Source organism: Vitis vinifera, chromosome 15, assembly GCF_030704535.1.
Source record: "Vitis vinifera cultivar Pinot Noir 40024 chromosome 15, ASM3070453v1".
NCBI classification, from domain to species: domain Eukaryota; kingdom Viridiplantae; phylum Streptophyta; class Magnoliopsida; order Vitales; family Vitaceae; genus Vitis; species Vitis vinifera.
The window spans coordinates 19,552,804-19,570,878 of NC_081819.1; the positions used below are offsets into that span (position 1 = coordinate 19,552,804).

The 18,075-nt window shown below is 35.0% G+C and overlaps 2 protein-coding genes across 3 annotated transcripts; both read right to left on the reverse strand.

Moving 5' to 3' along the window:
• Positions 1–297: 297 nt before the first annotated feature.
• LOC100254002 (Arv1-like protein) lies at positions 298–5,542 on the reverse strand. Of its 2 annotated transcripts, none has more exons than XM_002268402.5 (9): positions 5,357–5,542; positions 5,228–5,275; positions 5,047–5,136; positions 4,864–4,909; positions 4,674–4,756; positions 4,487–4,581; positions 2,942–3,008; positions 2,769–2,844; positions 298–574 (listed from the first exon to the last, which is right to left on the reverse strand). In XM_002268402.5, exons 1-9 carry the CDS (start codon positions 5,441–5,443, stop codon positions 420–422), a joined length of 747 nt encoding a protein of 248 aa, XP_002268438.1. In that variant the 5' UTR covers positions 5,444–5,542; the 3' UTR covers positions 298–419. The 2 variants fall into 2 exon arrangements, with proteins under 2 accessions (XP_002268438.1, XP_019081227.1); XM_019225682.2 differs by having other exon boundaries at positions 5,228–5,293; positions 5,357–5,487.
• An 8,565-nt stretch (positions 5,543–14,107) lies between these two features.
• Positions 14,108–16,475, reverse strand: LOC100259130 (B3 domain-containing transcription factor NGA1). The gene has a single exon (XM_002268363.4). It carries the CDS (start codon positions 15,891–15,893, stop codon positions 14,508–14,510), a length of 1,386 nt encoding a protein of 461 aa, XP_002268399.1. The 5' UTR covers positions 15,894–16,475; the 3' UTR covers positions 14,108–14,507.
• Positions 16,476–18,075: the final 1,600 nt, after the last annotated feature.

An 18,075-nucleotide genomic window follows, 5' to 3' on the forward strand; every position in this document is an offset into this window, starting at 1 on the left:
TGCTGGTTGCTGGACAATCCATTGTTGAGTGTCCAGCTTGCTTTAAACAATTGCATTGGGTCTCTTCAAGAAACGATTTTCAATTGGTATTTTAGTGAATTACTTAGATTTGAAAATATTTTCTGGGGATGATTGGGCAGGGTCTCAGATATGCTGCAACCAACACCACCTGATGATTCTCCTAGCAGATTTGAAGTGTGAGGAAGAACACATTCGGTTATTAGGATTTCCAGAGGGGTAATGGGGATCACCCCATCCCATACTTCATATTTCCCCTGTTAAAATGCCACGAAAAACTCAAGAGTCAAGACTCATCAATTTTCATTACAATAAATAATTCTTCCACCCCACTGCAGGTGAGTTTGCAGAGGATAACATACAAAAATAATTACAAATTAAACTCAAATCCGAAGCAGTGCTTACATGCTATAAATTGGCATTTCACAAGTAAGTATTTTTGAATCTTGCAAAAATCTTGATGAATGAAAGACGGTCAACTGACTGACAAACAACTTAACAGCATGTGCAACAAAGCAGGTCTCTGCGCATCTGCTCATACCTGAGCCTGTGACCACTGGTACAAAAGAAAAGAGAGAGGTGATTAGTGCAAGCATGAAGTCAATAGCTACTTTAGTCAGTAACCCACAAAACATGTAATTGATTGAGATTAGGGCTAGAGGAAACCAAATTCAGTAATGCATAGAGGTCACCCTAATCAGGGTGCACCTACTAAAAAAATTGTGAGCACACTTGTCTGAGGAAAAAATTCTGACCATAATGTATTGAGCTTAACGCAATGACCATGTGCATAGAATTCTCCGGTATCAATTATGGGTGAATAATTTTGCTGATCTTTGATTTTTAATCTCACAATGACCCGTTTCCAAATTAGCATATAAATCTTGCATGTATAAGGGCTATGTTGGTTGTCAATTGTCTTCGCTATCGGCATTGTTCCAACTAGTTGGGGGTTGGCAACAAAGCAAACAATCACACAAGAAGGATTATGTGGTTGGACAGTACTCTTATATCCAAGTAGGAGAATGATAAGGGTTTCAATCATTCTCTTGCCTAAGCTCTGAGCTCAAAGCCATTATTTTAATTACATAACCTTTATCAATTTCTGTTAAAAGTATTATATAAATGCAAAAACAGCTTCAAATACCAAAATGTCCCTTGCCATCATAGCAATTCTCTCTGGTACAGGGGTGGATGGGTCACAAAGCTTGGTGCAGGCATAAAATAAATTCCTGTGTATAGTAGGTGCAGGCATAAAATAAATTCCTGTGTATAGTAGGTAATAGACCAAGTAAAAGGCATATCTTAGAAGGCTAGAATCACCAGACCACCTTGAATACAAATGCTCAACCCCTGGAAGCTACCTCCATATCTCTCCATTACTCCACCAATCAAAGCAAGAACTTTATTTTAAAAGAACTTTCCCATAAGAATGTTACTTTATGGATGCCACCACTGTATTTTATTTTGTGAAGCATGGCTGGTCTTGCAATTCTTTCACATGACCTTCCAGTTTTCTAAGAGGCCCTACTTACAATTTAGATCCCCCCTTACCAATCTTCATGATCTTCTCTGCCCTTAAAAGGGTTCAATATCAACTTGCAGAAGATAATAACTCCCTGACAAACAACATGATCTAACACCCATTTCTTTGACTTTTAGAGCTATTTTTTATCAGAGTTAGTTACACAGCATTCTCAGCTATGCTTTTATGAAACACTTACAAATCAAATGTCAAATGTGACTCTTACTTATCACATCCATGGACACAACAATGAAGTTCACACCATCTGAAATTAAAACAAAATTTGGAGTACGACATGGTCGATCCAAAATTAATGTGGTACAGAAAAATAGTGCCTCTATTGCCCCTTTCATGAAATCCTACTGAATGGAAACTCAATTGAAGCACTGTCACTCCTCAAATTAAATATTATGTTCTCCTATATATAATAACTATAGACTAGCTTGAAACAATATTGTGAAAAAATATTGTTAGCATGTTGAATATGGCCTAAATATAATAACTATAGGCTAGCTTAAAATATTATGGTCTACTTTCAGAACTGTTTCAAAATAAAACGTCCATTGCTCAAAGAAATATTGTGAAAAAATAAACAGCCATAACCATTGTTGAATATTGCCTCCCAGACTACCATTTCCTCCCCTTCCAACATCATAGATGCTTTAAATGACACGAGGATTTAGATCCATCATGAATATCTTTCTTGGCATGTCTTTACAAATGCCCTTCTTTTCAGATGAGGCTATAGGCATAGAATAAACCACTGATTTCCACTTCAATTTTAGTTAGCATGTTAACTTGGAGATCTTTATCACATCACAAATTAAATATGTCTAGATTCTGTAAGATATAGATGTCCTGATCTAAGCATCCTTCAGCTAAAAACAAGTTTCCTTATGATGTAGTGTATCAGTATGTCTGAAGCAGTAGGTGAATTCTAAAGCTAGAAATTAGCCTTGTAAGCAAGAATCCCTCAGCTAAGGTAAAATGTATTTTTTATCAAGAAAGGTAAAATGATATCGTTGCAGAAAAGAAAGTACATTAGACGAGCGGATATTTCAACTTTTTTGATTGGCACATTAGACAAGCAGATAAGTGATTCTCTAACCAACACAGCAGAGAGGAACAATATGCCAATTATTTATGGTCACAGACAAATTGCAAACAAATGATGCATGATGGTTATTTGTCACCTTATAAAACCAGAAAGACCTATATTTCTGACCTTTTAAAGCCACTGTGTTGGATGATAGAACAAATACATCAATAATGAAAATCACAGAGGATGGCAATTCCCAAACCTGCACAATACATGTACAAAGTTAGAGGAGGAAACTGTTAAATATCCTTCCACTATTAAACTATTACTGACAACCAAGGGACATTAAGTAACCATACCATCATGGCAATGAGGAAAATCTTGAAGTAACTTGAAATGAGGATTGCCAGCAAAAGGTTTTTGTACCTGTGCAGTTTTGAGAAGAATGAGACAAATTGCCAATGTCCCTTTTTTAATTCACTTTGCATAAGAGAACGACAAATAAATAACTTTACAAAGAGAAGCCAATCTCAATCAGCTCAGATTTAACTTCCTAGGTGACACGGATATAGACTCTGTTTGACAGTGTTTTTTAAAAACACTTTTAGCCTAAAAAATGTTTTTAAAGAAAAATCAGGTGTTTGGCAAAATTTAGGAAACACTTTCAAAATTTTGAAAAATCACTTATAATATTAAAGAAATCACTTGTAGTGTTTTCTAAAGAAACACTTAATAGGTAATTATCCTAAAAACACTTTAAGTGAAAACATTGCTACTAAAAACACTTCTAGTAGAGAACACTCCCAAACGCACTCATCCTACTGTATCATTCTGCTCTAAAACCCTTGTTAAATACACTTGAATGTGTTTTCTCACAATCCACATTCTTTTAGGCCTTATTTGTCCTTCATCACCTTCAACTTGAACCAAGCTCACAGCTTCATCACCTTCATCACCATCTGTGCCGTTGTGATGAATGGTCTGCATATGAAAAGGCCATCACAGGCTCACAGCTTACCTTCCCTGGACTTGTTCTCAGGGCAATTACACTAGTTTTACAAAGCACTCAACATTTTGTGTCATCATGCACAGATGTGGTCCCACTTGGGTTATAGAATTTTTCCTTTAATTTGACATAAAAGAAATAATCAATCATGAAGCAGTCCAGTAGCACTTACCCACTTCATCCATCAAACCTTGCCAAGTGCACAACTTCAACCAAAGTGCTCCTTACCAGTATAATCTTTGAACTTCTATGCGCATGATCAGACTATCATAGCTAACCTTTCTCATCTTGTCTTCATTTCATTACACTTATTTTTATGGACTGCCCAGTGCTCTTCAGTCTGTACCATAAAGCCTGGATAGCTTAATGGTCTCCTTCTTATAAAGTTTTCTTTAAATTTGATTTAATAGATGTTCCTTGACTTACAATGAAATTTTTTTAACCATCAGTGTTTGGTTTCTTTTTTCGTTGATAAGAAACAAACATTTTATTATCATGGATTAAGTAAGTACAAAGAAGGATGAGAAATCCTTCCCCCAAGCACGACAACATAGCTATGGTCAAAAGTGGGAAAAAACTATCAACTCTAGATATTGTTAAAGGTGCACATCTAAAAATGGTATTGTTCAGCACTAAGAAAACTCGGTTCCAGTGGTAGGACCCACAACCAGCAATACCTATTGCAATACATTTTTTTTATATAAGTCCACTACTGGCAATAAATATTGCATACATGGTCTCACACAAGGGAAAAATCATCCAAAACATTCGTTTTTGAACTGTGTTGAAACCAATATGCATCAGCACCAGCTGAAATGTAAGGCATATAGAACATTTAAAATTACCAAACAAAGAAATAAGAAGTATCTTCATGAAAACAATCAACTTAAGCTTTTACCTGGAGGCTCCACCAACTGTGTTGAGCAAATTCCTTGTTGCAAGAAGGAAAATAGAAAGAAAAGCCAAGTTCCCAAACAAGACATCCATCAGTATCTACAATTGGAGTCAAGAAACTTATCTCATTAGACACATTATAAAATCCAAGGTGATCATGATTCATTCAAACCCAAAACAGACATACAAACCTTTGAAAATCTCCAAAATAAAGAAGAAAAGCTCATGGATAAACCCCATTCCTCTTCACTCCTTGTTAAAACCAGTATCCTGTCTTAGATGGATAAGGCTATGTCTGTATACATTTTGGAATGAATTCAAAGAACAGTAGAATGCTCCAAAAGATAAAATATGAAATAGGTATATTGATGAAATGGATACATGCATCCAAAAGAAGAAACCCCAAAGCTGACTTCCACAATAAACCCTGCAATAACAGTTGGAAACTGAGTTTGCCACAACAAAGAATCCATTTTTATCGAACACCCAAAAGCAATAAAGAGAGGAAGGTGGGAATTTCGCTGACGTGAATGGAAAAGGGGGGAAAAAATAAGTGGATTATACCTGGAAATTGAGAGTTTGTGGATTGAGCAAATTGAAGAGAAGATGCCTATATGCTTTTGGCTTGTGAAGAATCAAATCAATAAGAACAATCTATGGCGAAAAGGATAATGATTGGTTAATTAATTGATAGAGAAAATTGCTCAATCCGGAAAACCAAAAACAAAAAAGGAAAAAACTTTACCATGCTCTCACATTCGATGTACTCGTCAGCAACTGCTTTGCAATTTTCCTACCAAAACCAAACAAACTGTTCCTTTGTTTGCTCGAGAAAAATGATTGTAGAAAAGGAAGAAAAGAATGTAAAACCTACACATTTCATGAGTCGGATGTTTCCGGGAGAATACTGGAGGAACAATGTTTTAATCGGAAATCCGCAATGGATGCATCTCAGCTCCATCTCCACAACCACCACCAAAAGCCGATTGAATCCAATTGAAATCCAAAGTTCAAAACCCCTGGTCCTGGGGCCATGTTCTTCAGCAAGCAATTCGGCACGTGCATGTCACATGTCAACCTCACTTTTTAGTACTTATCTGATTATATTGGATAAAAAAATAAAAATAAAAAAAGATAATGGTAAGCAAGTATGGTGGTACGAACAAAATGCTCATAATACATCGTGGAATGAGGGTATTAAAAAAATAAAATTAAAAATTAAGGGTATAAATAAATGAGATTAGGATATAAATAATAAGATTTAAATTTTAAAATATATATATATATATATATATATATATGATATTATCTTATTAATGGTATATTTTCATTAGAAAGTATATTTCTATAACATAATTATACTTATAAAAAATTATTTTTCAACTTTAAAATAATATTTAGTAAATTTTGATTTAAAAACATTTTTATAAATTTGAGATATTTTAAGTGTTTTTTATTAAATGTTTTGTATAAAAATATTACATGTCCATGAAGAAAATAGATATAGAATATTAGATGATGTATATCAAGTCAATTTATAACTTTAATGTTTTTGTATTAAAATATATCCTTTTAATAATGAGATAATATATGGAATATTCATATGTATTAAGAAAAAATATACGAAGAGATTTTGATTAGAAAATTATCTTTTTATGGTGTAGTTAGGATTGTGAGATTTGAAACCTAAAAATTGTAATCTTTTTTATTAACAACGGAAGTTTTGCTTTGTCTTTGCTCGTGGATATTAGCTTTAAGTTAAACTATATAAATCATCCCATGTTTTGTGTATTTTTTTTTATCGTCATTCCTTTATTTTCTTATCCCTATTGTTGTTATTCATCTTAATTTTTCTCAACAAATTAGTATCAAAGTTAAGATTATTAAATCTAGAATGAGGACAAAGTTTAAGGTTGAAAGTTTGGAGCACATTTAAGATGTGTGTCTCATTAGTTCAATAAAGGTTGTTTAAAGTATTAAAAGGTAGTTGGAGATACTTCATTAACAAGATATTTGATAACAGGAATGATGAACTTATGAGGAAAAAGCACGGTACTACTTTGTTATCCTTCTGTAATAAGATAATTTGTAAGTTTTTCCATAATGTAAAGGAAAAGAAAAGAAAAAAGTGACAATTGGAGAAAAAAAAAATCCAAATACAATTAATGTGTTGGTCCTTGATTGAGGGGGTTCCCATATCCTGATTTAGTATTTACTAGTTTATAGATAGTCATTCCTTATGGGAAACAATGTAATTGGGATAAATTTAATGACATCGCATCATGATATTGTAAGAACATTGATTGGTGTAAGGAATGTTCCAAAGTTGAAAACTTTAATTTCTCTAAATACACTTAACTCTAATGGATTCACCGATAAACTAGAGGTGGAGTTGTAATAATCTTAAAAGGTGTTCTTATTTTGATGAAAGGATAAAAAATAAAAATAAAAATAAAAAATTAATAATGTTGATGCATTATATGGTAATACGGTTAGATATTTCTAACCGTAGAAATAATTTCAAAGACTATCATATTATGGCTTATATGATTAGTACATATGAGTGAAAGATATGACAATCTTGAGAAAACAAGATTTGCTTGATTGACAAAAAAAAAATGAAGAGATGAGTTTATGAGAACTTCAAGAAATAGTACATGGTTAAATTTAGTACAATTGTTTACGAGACTAAAGGTACTTTAAATTATATCTATTTGAATTTTTAGGGCCCTTAGATTGTATCACATGGCAGTAAAAAACAAATGTTAACTCTCATTGATGACTTCTTTTGAAAGGACTAGATATATACTTGGAAGTATAAGAATGATGTCTTTTAGAAGGTCAAACTATGAAAAGTTATTATTAAGAATCAAATTGGAAAACAGATCAAACACTTGAAAACTAATAATAAAATGGGATTATACGAGGAAGAGATCAATGGGTTCCACATGAATGACGCTATCAAGAGACATGGTATTGTTAGACTATTTCATTGTAAAACGTTATTATAGAATAAATAAATATAATTTTTCTAGAGAAAGCATGTTATATGTTTACAGATGTAGGGTTATAAAAGGAATGTTGGGTTAAAATAGTTACAACTCACTATCTTATGAATATATCCCTTTCAATTTTTATTAATTATAGAACTCTTAAAGAGCTATGGCCTAGTTCCCCTACTAGTTAGTTTACACTGATCTAAATAAAGGTAAATTGGAGCAAAGAACAAGAAAGTGAATATTTTTAAGATAGGTAATTGATGTAAAAGGAGATATGTTGAGGTGCTCAAATTCAAAATCATCCATCTTTTTTGTTAGTAGGGATGTGAACTTTGGTGAACCTATAATGTTGACTCATAGAAAGGAGAGAAAAGGTAGTTTTTGAGGTTAAAGTTTTAAACTTTTAATAAAGTCAAATAAGGAATAACTCCAACATTTCAATAATAAATAAAATGCGTTGTAAAACCAATAATACAATTTGGTGAGAAATCAAATTAAACCACCTTTGAAATATGCTAGTGATGATTTTATTGCTTATACAATTCTCGTGTGATAGAAACTAGTAAAACAATCGTTATAGTGAGAGTTTAACAAATGTAATTACTAAATTTGTTCCCCAAGATTGCTTAAACTTCATTGGTAATCATAGTTATCTAAAGGCTTTTCAAGATTGCTTAAATTTCATTGGTAACCATAGTTATCTAAAGGCTTTTTTAAGACGCGGAAATAAAGTGGCATGAAACATTGGTAAATTTGTACATAAATTTTTATTTTTATTTTCGAAGTCTATATGTAATTTTAATATTTTCAACCAACAGGTTTTTTTTAAATGAAAAACCTTCAAATAACAAAATTTTATTTAAAAATTTGATCAATATAAGAAAAAAAAATTTCAACTTTTTTCTAGAAATGTATTACATATACATTTTATGTAAAAGAAAATTAAATATATTTTTTATTATTTTAATTATTATGCAAAATATTTAAATAATAATAATTAAAAGGAGTTTAAATTTGTTTTAATATGGGAGTTGGAAGTGGGGCCTTAATGTTGGAGTAGAAAGAAGATTGGAAAAAGACCCAACAGGATGGGGACGGGACTGAGAAATGGGGGGAGATGAGCTAACGAGAAGAAAAGAAGAAATGAATAAAGGCGCTTAAGTGTGCGTACAAATTCCCATAATGAAGTGAAGTTATGGGATCGGATGCATCCATCGCACTGTCGCTGTTATTGGCCTCAAAAGATGAATATCATTGCCAGCCTTTTTCTCCTCCCTCCTCCCCCCCTCCCCCCTCCTCCTTTCTCTGCAGCACAACCCTACACCTAATTCCTCTCTCTCTTTCTCTCTCTCTCTCTCTCTCTCTCTTTCATGCCGTATAATGACACACAGAGACCAGAACTGCATTTAAAGCTTTACAAAATAGAAACACTACAACGTGGTCCATGCAGTTTCACCCCCCACGCCTCTGTGCTGTTATCTCTCATTTTTAAGTCCTTCTAGTTATCATCCATTATACCCTATTACCTAACCTACACTCCCTTTATTTTTCTTTTTGAAGATTGCAGAATCTTGCAAATGATAATAATAATAACAATAAGACCCAGTGGCTCCAACTTAAATTGACAACTTGCCCTTATTCTTCTACCGCCATCATATATACATTTTTCTTTTCTAACTTTCCAAGAAAAACCCACATTAATTCCCAACCCACATGACCCTCTTTGCAGGCAATCTATATGTGTCTGCATTTAATTTTAATTTTTGTTTATGGTTGGAGCTAGCAGTACTGGTAGCTACCATTCGTTGTCACTGCGTGTCCAGGAACAGACCACAAGATCTCACGTTGCATTCCAATCCCATATGTGGCCAAATAGAAAAATACACTATTGAGTAGGACTGACCCCATATGGGGTTGGCTCTTTCCACACCAAACATATATATATGACTGCTTCTAATTTGTTATGTTGTAATCATCCCATGCATTTATGTGTCAGACACACCACCCCCTTTCTTAATTATAAGCTGCTGCTTTGCGATCATCACATGCATTTTAACCTATATATAATGGAAAATCTTCTTCATTATTTTTACATATATATGCATGAGAAAGTTGCACCCGCAATGATCAATCCAACAGCACTCACTTTGTTTATTGATCATGTTGTTTCCAATGCAACCTTAAAAGCAGTTTGGTTCCTTTCATGGAGAACAAAACATATGAGGATGTTAACTATTTCTTGAATTCTAGCCATATAGAATAAGAAGGATATGATAGAGATGCATTCAGTGTATGCAGAAGCAGCTAGCCATACATAAATGACTGTTGCTTGGTTATCAAATGTATATGAACTCATAATGTGCTTAGATTTAACATCATGCATTAATTATCTTTGATTAATTGACATATAAAACTAAGTTTTCTTGTTCTACCCCATCCTTAATCAATGAACTGGGAAGAATCAGAAATGGAGTTAGAATTACTTGGGAGGGGAAAATATATGACAGACTGAGAAGTGACAAGGTTAATTAAGCACACATCAAGGGTTACTTCTAAGTGCAATATATCAAGGGAACTTGGATATCAAGTTCAATCAATTTGATAGAGACTTGATTACCCAGTTGAATGAAATAATTCAAGGATTTGCCAATATGATGAACAGTAGGCATGCAACTCCATACATATCCAAGTATATATATGCATTACACCTACATATTCTGAAAGTTGCTAGTAAAGTTTGCTGAATTGCAGTTCATCCATTGTTTCTGTTACATACCTATATAAGATATGAAAGTAGATAGGGAGAGAAGTTCCAGAAAACTCCCATTTGAACTCAATTTTCAAGCATATAAAAGAAATTAAGACACTGCTGGAAACAAGCCAATTTCCTGATCCTTTTTTTATGAATATATATCATTTCCTACAGAATAGGCCAGGCTATGCAGAAGTAATTCATTCAGCTGATCTAACATACCCTCCCATCAAATGTTATAAAGTATAACTGCAATTTACTTAAAGCATATAAATCTATAGCACTGAAGAATTGCTTTACTTCCTTGAGAGGTTGCATTGCATCTTATAGCAGAATGATAAATTGAGTTCATTTTTCCAGTCCCTCCTAAAGCAAATGGCTCATTCAATGGCATCATAAAAAATAAAAAATAAGATATTTGATAACATCTAGAAAACACTCTTATAAAGTTGAAATATAACCCGAAAAATCAAGCTAAAAAGCATTCTCATTAAAAGCACTTCAAATAGAAACACTCTCAAATGCACTCTAAGTTGACTACTAGATAATTCCCATGTGTCGATGAAACCAAAGATCGGAAATTAAGAATCCGGAAAGTTATGACATAACTACATCGCTTGCAGTTTTCTTAACAAAAGAAATTCATGAATTTCTAACCCAATGGAAATGGAAAGATTTTCAACTATGCTTTGGCACAAGTTGTATTCACTCCACTGGTGCTTCATGCACCCCTCTGTGTGACTTCCATGTTCATTAGTACACAGTAGATGGAACCAATATGCATGCAGCACAGTCCTTTTGTTCATGAAGTACTGTGCATTTACATTAATACTCACTAAACTTCAAATTAAAGTGATTCTCTAAAATATCATCCCCAATTTAAGACATACCTTCTTTACCTAATTCAGCTTTGTAGCTTTCCCTGGATACATTTTCATGACACTGTTGAGCATATATCTTTGAAAATACATAAAAATCACAGTGTGGATCATTGATAAATTTAATAGATCCGGAGTTTACAATTAAGTTTGAATCTTCAGGCTATGTTTGATTCATAAAAGATACTAAGAACAGGAAAAAAAATAGATTGATTAAGGAAGATGATTTTTTTTTTCAATGTAATGGAAAAAGAAAGAGGAAATACTAGAAAGGAATGGGGAAAAATACTAAAAAAAAAAGGGTTTCCTTGAATAAAAATGAGGAAAGTTTAGGAAGGGACATTCCTCAATAATTGAAGAGAAAAATTTTGTGAATTTTTTTCTTCTTTTTTTTAATCCTTTTTCTCCCTTGTATTTTTCTTCTACATTCTTCAAATTTTCCCGGGTCCTAGAATGGAAAACTTCTAATTTTCTATCTGAAAAGCATGGATGTTCAGTAGATTGAATGAAGGTAAACAGTCTTTTAACATATCTGTATTGTAAAGCAACCAAACTTTGTGTTAATTTCAGTACATGATTCTGAAAGTTTGTCCTTGAAAGTCTGTAGATAATAACTATGTAGTTTTTCTTCTTCATTAATTGTAAGTAACTTTATTAGCCAAATAAAAGTTGGTAAATTCCATTATCTATATGTTTTTCTGTACTACTTTGCATTTTAACCTTGAAAAACCATATCATGTGTCATATATTTTTTTTTTCTTAGGAAAAAAATGTTATATTATGTTGGTTCTAGGAAAATACCGAGAAAAAAAGGGCTTGGTTTTACTATAAAAATAATAATAATAATAATAATAAATATAGTTAAAATTAGTATAAAAAAATTACATTTTCAATTTATTTAATATTTTTAAATTATTTTATCTTTATATAGGATATTTAAACGATGTAAAATAAGTTTGAAATAGCATATAATTTTTTTATTAATTTAATATATATTTTTTATTTTCTTTCTTTTTTCTTTTTTCTTTTTTTCCCACATATTTTCCTTCTACTTTATTAACTTTAATCTTTTTTTTTTTTTTTTTCTCATTCTACCATTTCCCTCTATTCTCTTTCCAAAACCAAACATAACCTTAAAGTTGCCCTCAAAGTTTCCTCTCAAAGAATGTTCAATTGACTTCTTCATTCAGCAATCTTGAAAACCTAACTCAATAGCTAAAGATTTTTAAGTTTTTCAGCTTCAAAACACTCCCCAAGAGCACATTACCATCGGCCACCCCATGTCACATACTCAGCTATTGATTTTATCAGTGCATAGTCACTGTGTACTATCAGTCAACATCTCCAACAAGCATATACCATTCATAGAGCACTTTAAGTTGATGATTAGTTCAGGAAATCATGGCATGACATAATGTTCCAAAAATACCATAAATATATAAGATATATGAAGTATATATAACTACAGATGTATGTATGGATGGAAGGAGTTTCAATTTTAATCAAGGAAGCAGCCATGAACCCAGACATGCATCTGACTTCAGTACACCAAAATACTGTTACTGATAACACAAAAATGGTAATAGGCTCATGCATCTATCAATACCCAAGTTAAATCACTGGCATTTTAATCAATATTGCAGAACCAGTATTCAAATAAGGACTCATCAGTTAACTCATGGAGAGGTAATATATATGAGGACAATGTGAAATAATACTGTACTGTCACTAACAATGAAAAGTAAACACCAAATTGAAGTACCAATGACATTGACACTCTGGTGCAAGTCCAGTCTTTCACCTGCATTAATTCTCTGAGGCAGAATAAAACCTCAAATGCACACAGCAAACTTGAATTGGACTTGATCCAGCTTCTGATCATCACACAGTATCTATAAATTTGATTAAATGTACTGAAAACATAAGAGACTGTGCTTGGAAAGTATATATACATATGCATAACCAGGACCAACTAGGGTTCTTCATTAGGTTTGATCAAACGATGGTTTGAATTTCTTTGTATTTACACCATGTATTGTGTAGAGAATGTTCTCTAGCTCCCATTCCCTACATATTTTAGTGTCTTCATGTGCATTAACTTTTCAGTAATTTGTAGCTAGATATACCTATACATATATAACATGTCAAGGGGCACCTCTTCTTGCATGTAATAGTTTTGTACAGGTGAAAGCTATGCAGAGAGAAGCTTTTTGTTGAACAAACCTTCAGTATATATTATTGGAATTTCAACAAAGTGAAGAACTAATTCCTTCTAGATTATGGCCTGATCAGCCTACAATCCTTATTAGTACAGTAAAGTTGGAGAAGAAAACCAATAAGAAACTGCATTGTCAGGGAAGAGTAATAGGAACCCGTGGCCATGTGTGAACCGTTATGTAACTGTTGAATCACATGAAATATAGGGTACTGTTTGAGTAGAATACTAATATTCAAAGAAAAAGATACCCAAACTAAAATTTTCCAAAGATGAGTATTAAATAAAGAATTAGCTTTTTGCAACTTTTAAAACAAGTCTGGTTTCAGTACTACACCAGGTTGCTGATTTAGGGAACCTCTTTAACTAAAGAACCTTTTGTGAGCAGTAATCGAGACGAGAAGGTGTGTGTATGGGTGTGTGTGTGTGTGTGAGTGTGAATTTCCAAGAAGCGAAACAATGAGGCTAACAAGATAATAAAAGCTAGGAATTTAGAGGGGGGAGGGAAAAGTCAGGAATAAGAATACAGATACTACCTTTTACAGCTCTGTAACTTTCTGTGCACCACCTGCAAGCGTGCCCAAGGATGCAGCAGCAAGAACATTAACCTACCATGGCAATAAAAAAGCAAAGGAGAAAGAAGGACAAGAACGTTAAACCATCCACAAGCTTGCCAAGTATCCAAAAATGATGTGCTTGGAGAAAGAGAAAATAGTTGATAACCAAAGATGAAAAAGATTTTCCAAACCCAACTGAGTGGATCCATGCCCTATTAAGAAAAGATATGAAATGATATGCAGATGAGATTATGCTGGTACGTCTTTATATGTATTATACACAATTGAAAGATATCAACTGGATATGTTGGCAACCCCCCTCTCTTATATATCTCTAGCTCTTCACAAACCCCAAACCCTCACCAACAGCTGCACTATATAAGAGAAAAAGAAAATGGAAAAAAGAAAACAAAAAGACAAAAGGCTGATTAAGATTGATCTTCTTCATATTTCAACCTTCCTTTTTTATTCAGTATCCATGGCTATTAGATGTGGCCGGCCGGACCCTTGCCGCTGAGCTAAATGAAAAATGCTGGGAAAACAAAATTAAGTCCAATTCAAACACCCCATTGGGCTTCTACTTCTTCACTTCTCCTGCCTTTTGACTGCAGATTAATACTCCGATCAGAGATCCAAATCAAAGGACAAGGAAGTCTTCCCTTTCTTTGGAAACTCATCTGGCACTGCTTGAAGCGGGGAGCCATTGAAGAGCCTTAATTGGAGAGGAGGGAGAGAAGAGGAGGGAAGATGAGGAGAGAGAGAAGCCATTGTAACATGCGGTATTGCGGTTGAAGGCAATATGTTGCACTCGGGGTGATCATCTGGGGTTGAACACTCCATGTTTACACCAAATAGCCTGAGACGCTTGGCTGTTGTTTTACCGTGGACAACCGGTACGGAGTTGATAACCATGGGAGCATCCCCTCCCTGTTGCACTGCCCCAATCTGATGCGAGGAAGATGATGATGATAGGTAGTATAGGGAGCCTGAACCTGAAGTCACTGCATTGTAGTCATGATAACCACCGCCTAAGGTGTTCCTCTGGTGGTGGTGGTGGTGGTGGTGGTGATGGTGGTGGGGGTGGTGATGGTGGTGGCGATGATAAGGATGAATACTGCTGTAATTGAGTTGCTGCATATGGTCATGGCCTTGGGGCATGTTCATGGACATGGACGGTGATTGGGGGAGTGAGTATAGTCTGCCCCATCGGACGGACTGGGAGAATGGTAGCTGGGTTGGAAGATGTAGATGGGAGAGGGAAGTGGGGTCCGGTGCATCAGGCCGGCGCCTCCAGTCTATATACAAACGGTCCTTACCTGATTCTCCAACACCGCGCTCAAAGGAGACTATATCACCGGCATCAAGCTTCTTCTCCTTGACAAAGCGGCTCCACCCTTTGGTCATCACATAGCTTTGGCTGCTATTCCAGTAGGAGTATCGGAATCGCCAAGGCTTCCCGTCCCGATCTTCGAAATTCAAGAGGAGGCCCTTATCGCTAGCGGAAGAGTCAAGGGGAAAGTACTTTTCAGCATGCTGCTTTGGTATGACAAGGCGGTTGAGTTTTCCTACATCACTTGGTGTCACGACCTTGTCAAACATATGCTCTCTCTCAACACACACCCCACCACCGACGCTGCTGCTGCATCCTCCTCCTCCATCACCGTCCTCGTTATTTCTCAGTGATAAGTTCACAAATTCCAGCTTCCTGCTCGAATCGGTGACTCCATCTGGGCCACCAAGCTCCAGTGCAGCTCGATCATAAGATCTAGCTGCCTCTTCTTCAGGCTCCGACGTTCCCAGCCACGCCCTTTGCTGCTGCTGCTGCTCATACCTATATGGCTCCGGAGCAACGCCTTTGTACATAGGAGAAGCACAAGATGAAGATGAAGAAGAAAAGGGTACCTTACACGTTTCTCCCATTATTTCCTCTTCTTCTTCTTCCTCTTCTTCCTCCTCCTCCTGTTCTTCTTCTTTATCACAAAAACCTTTCATTTCTTGCCCAAACTCCATGATGACCCACCTCCAATTTTTACCTTGTTATATGAAAATTAAAAGTGGGTCTAAAGAATTGTGGGTGAAATATCAAATACCTGGCCTGTAATAAAGTAGCAGTCCTCCCCTTAGCTAGTTTCCGATTTCGCATCCAGATCTCTCTCTCTTTCTCTTTCTCTGAGGCCCCCAGAGAATCAAAAGGGAGCACTCGATACAATGAGGGTCGGTGCCTTCATCTTTGACCAACAACTCCCGAACCCTAAAACATGAGAGGCCATGGATTGAATAAGCTGATGTTGTTGACCTAGCAGTGGCCGCATAGAGAGAGCAAGAGAAAGAAAGATGTGGGTTTTCCTGACTGGTTATCAGTTAGCAGCTCCCTTGAAGTTTCTTTATCATGTACAATTTTGAGCAATGTATTTTCCTTCCATTTTTTCCTTTTCTTTTTCTTTTCTTTTCTTAATAAAAAGAGAGAAAGAGAGAAGTTTTATACGTAAGGACCCATGAATTGTCTGGTTCGCCTCATGTGAGCTTGTCCCTTTCCATCATATTGGGTATCCTTTTGCTCCAAGACCCTACTGGACGCCATCAGCTTGTGATGAGTATCTGCCCCCCCACCCCATCATATGTACAATATTTGTTTCAATTCCATCTTCCCTTTTTCTTTCTTTCTTTTTTTTTTTTCTTTTTATTATATTCCCAAACACTCCTCCAACCCAGAAAATTTTTAAAAGGAAAAGGAAAATGCTAAAAAGAGTTAGGTTTTAAGTTTTGACTTTGGTGTCATTGATTGTATACTGGTCCTGCTATGGTGGTGGTGAGAAAAAGTTAAATCTGGGCGCCTCATCCTCCTCCTAGTGGGAAAGATTCCTGTAATCAGCCACCAAACTAAACCCCTAATCTCCACTTCTTCAACTTCATCCATCCCCCCCACCTTACTTTTGTGGTTTGGACTTCTCTCCCCCTTCTCCATCTCCACATACCCCTACTCCTTAATAATTAATGACTCTCACGGACTCATATCCTCTTCTTCTGCCATCTTCTATGCTTTTAATAATGGTAACTTTTGACATTCATTATTATTATTATTATTTAAAAAAAATTATTTATTATTATATATGTATTTCAAATTAAATATATGGAATCATAAAAAGTGATACTGGCCTAATATTAATTAAAAATTACATGGCTAGCTACCTAGCTAATGAAATTACCTCCACTCTTTGTATGGTTTGGGAGCTAGAAACACCCATGAAATGTAAGGTAAGAAAGCAGAAAAGCACAAAGCTTAGTGCTGAATTCCATACCCAAATCCATGATTGAAGAGAAAGAGAGAGAGAGACAGAGAGAGAGGAGATAGGAGAGAGAGAATGGAGTTATGAAACATCAACTTCCAATTAATTCATGGTTTGATTAGCAATGGCCTAATGGGTGAAGCCTCCAAGCCTAAAGAAATTAAATTTGGAGTGGGGTAGTTGATCTTGTCTATCAGAAAGTGCAAATCCATCTCCTCCATGACAAGACTTCTCTTCGAACCAGCTTTGGATGGATGGAAGGAAGGATAATTCATTATCTGTAAGGATACCCTCTTGCCAAATGTTCCTTGGCTGCAGGCCCATCATATAAATTTGAGAAAATGAAGTCATATCATGTCCAGGGTTCTCATCCATTATTTCCTTTTTTCCATTTCACATCTTTTACCGATAAGAGTCAAGATTCCAGGAGAGTATCTCTCCTTCAGTTCCATTTTGGAAAATGATTCAGGTTTGTAGCTAGTAAAACAACAAAGCAACCCACCCACCCCGCCCCTCAGGGCCAAACTCCTAGCTAGGCTGTACTCATGCCATAAAAATATTCCCCTCGGAATTAACAAGCCACAGAGACTTACCATGCTACCACTTCTTGTATTTTTCTCGGTATTGATTATCCATATGTGTAATCCACAGCTACTCGATTTGGTTTTTCATTCACCATCCTCTTCATTGCTTTTCATTTTCCCATCTCACCAATCAGTGGATGTGCACATTGATTGATTCATGTGGTCCAGTTCAGGCAGTCATGTTGATATTTTAGTCTTGATAAGAAATCAGTGTCAAGAGATGTTGTTTGATGGTCACATCTAGAATTTATACGCTTATAGAGATACCAAAACTGAAATTTCATGACAATACCATTACCATATACACTAAGGTCATATTGT

Bases quoted from the DNA above. Each gene is read 5' to 3' on its own strand.
- LOC100259130 (XM_002268363.4), bottom strand. From the start codon at position 15,893: ATGGAGTTTGGGCAAGAAATGAAAGGTTTTTGTGATAAAGAAGAAGAA.
- LOC100254002 (XM_002268402.5), bottom strand. From the start codon at position 5,443: ATGGAGCTGAGATGCATCCATTGCGGATTTCCGATTAAAACATTGTTC. The intron at 4,910-5,046 runs GTATAATCCACT...CTGTTATTGCAG, and splicing joins CACAAACTCTCAATTTCCAG to GGTTTATTGTGGAAGTCAGC. The intron at 4,582-4,673 runs GTTTGTATGTCT...CTCCAATTGTAG, and splicing joins TATTTTGGAGATTTTCAAAG to ATACTGATGGATGTCTTGTT.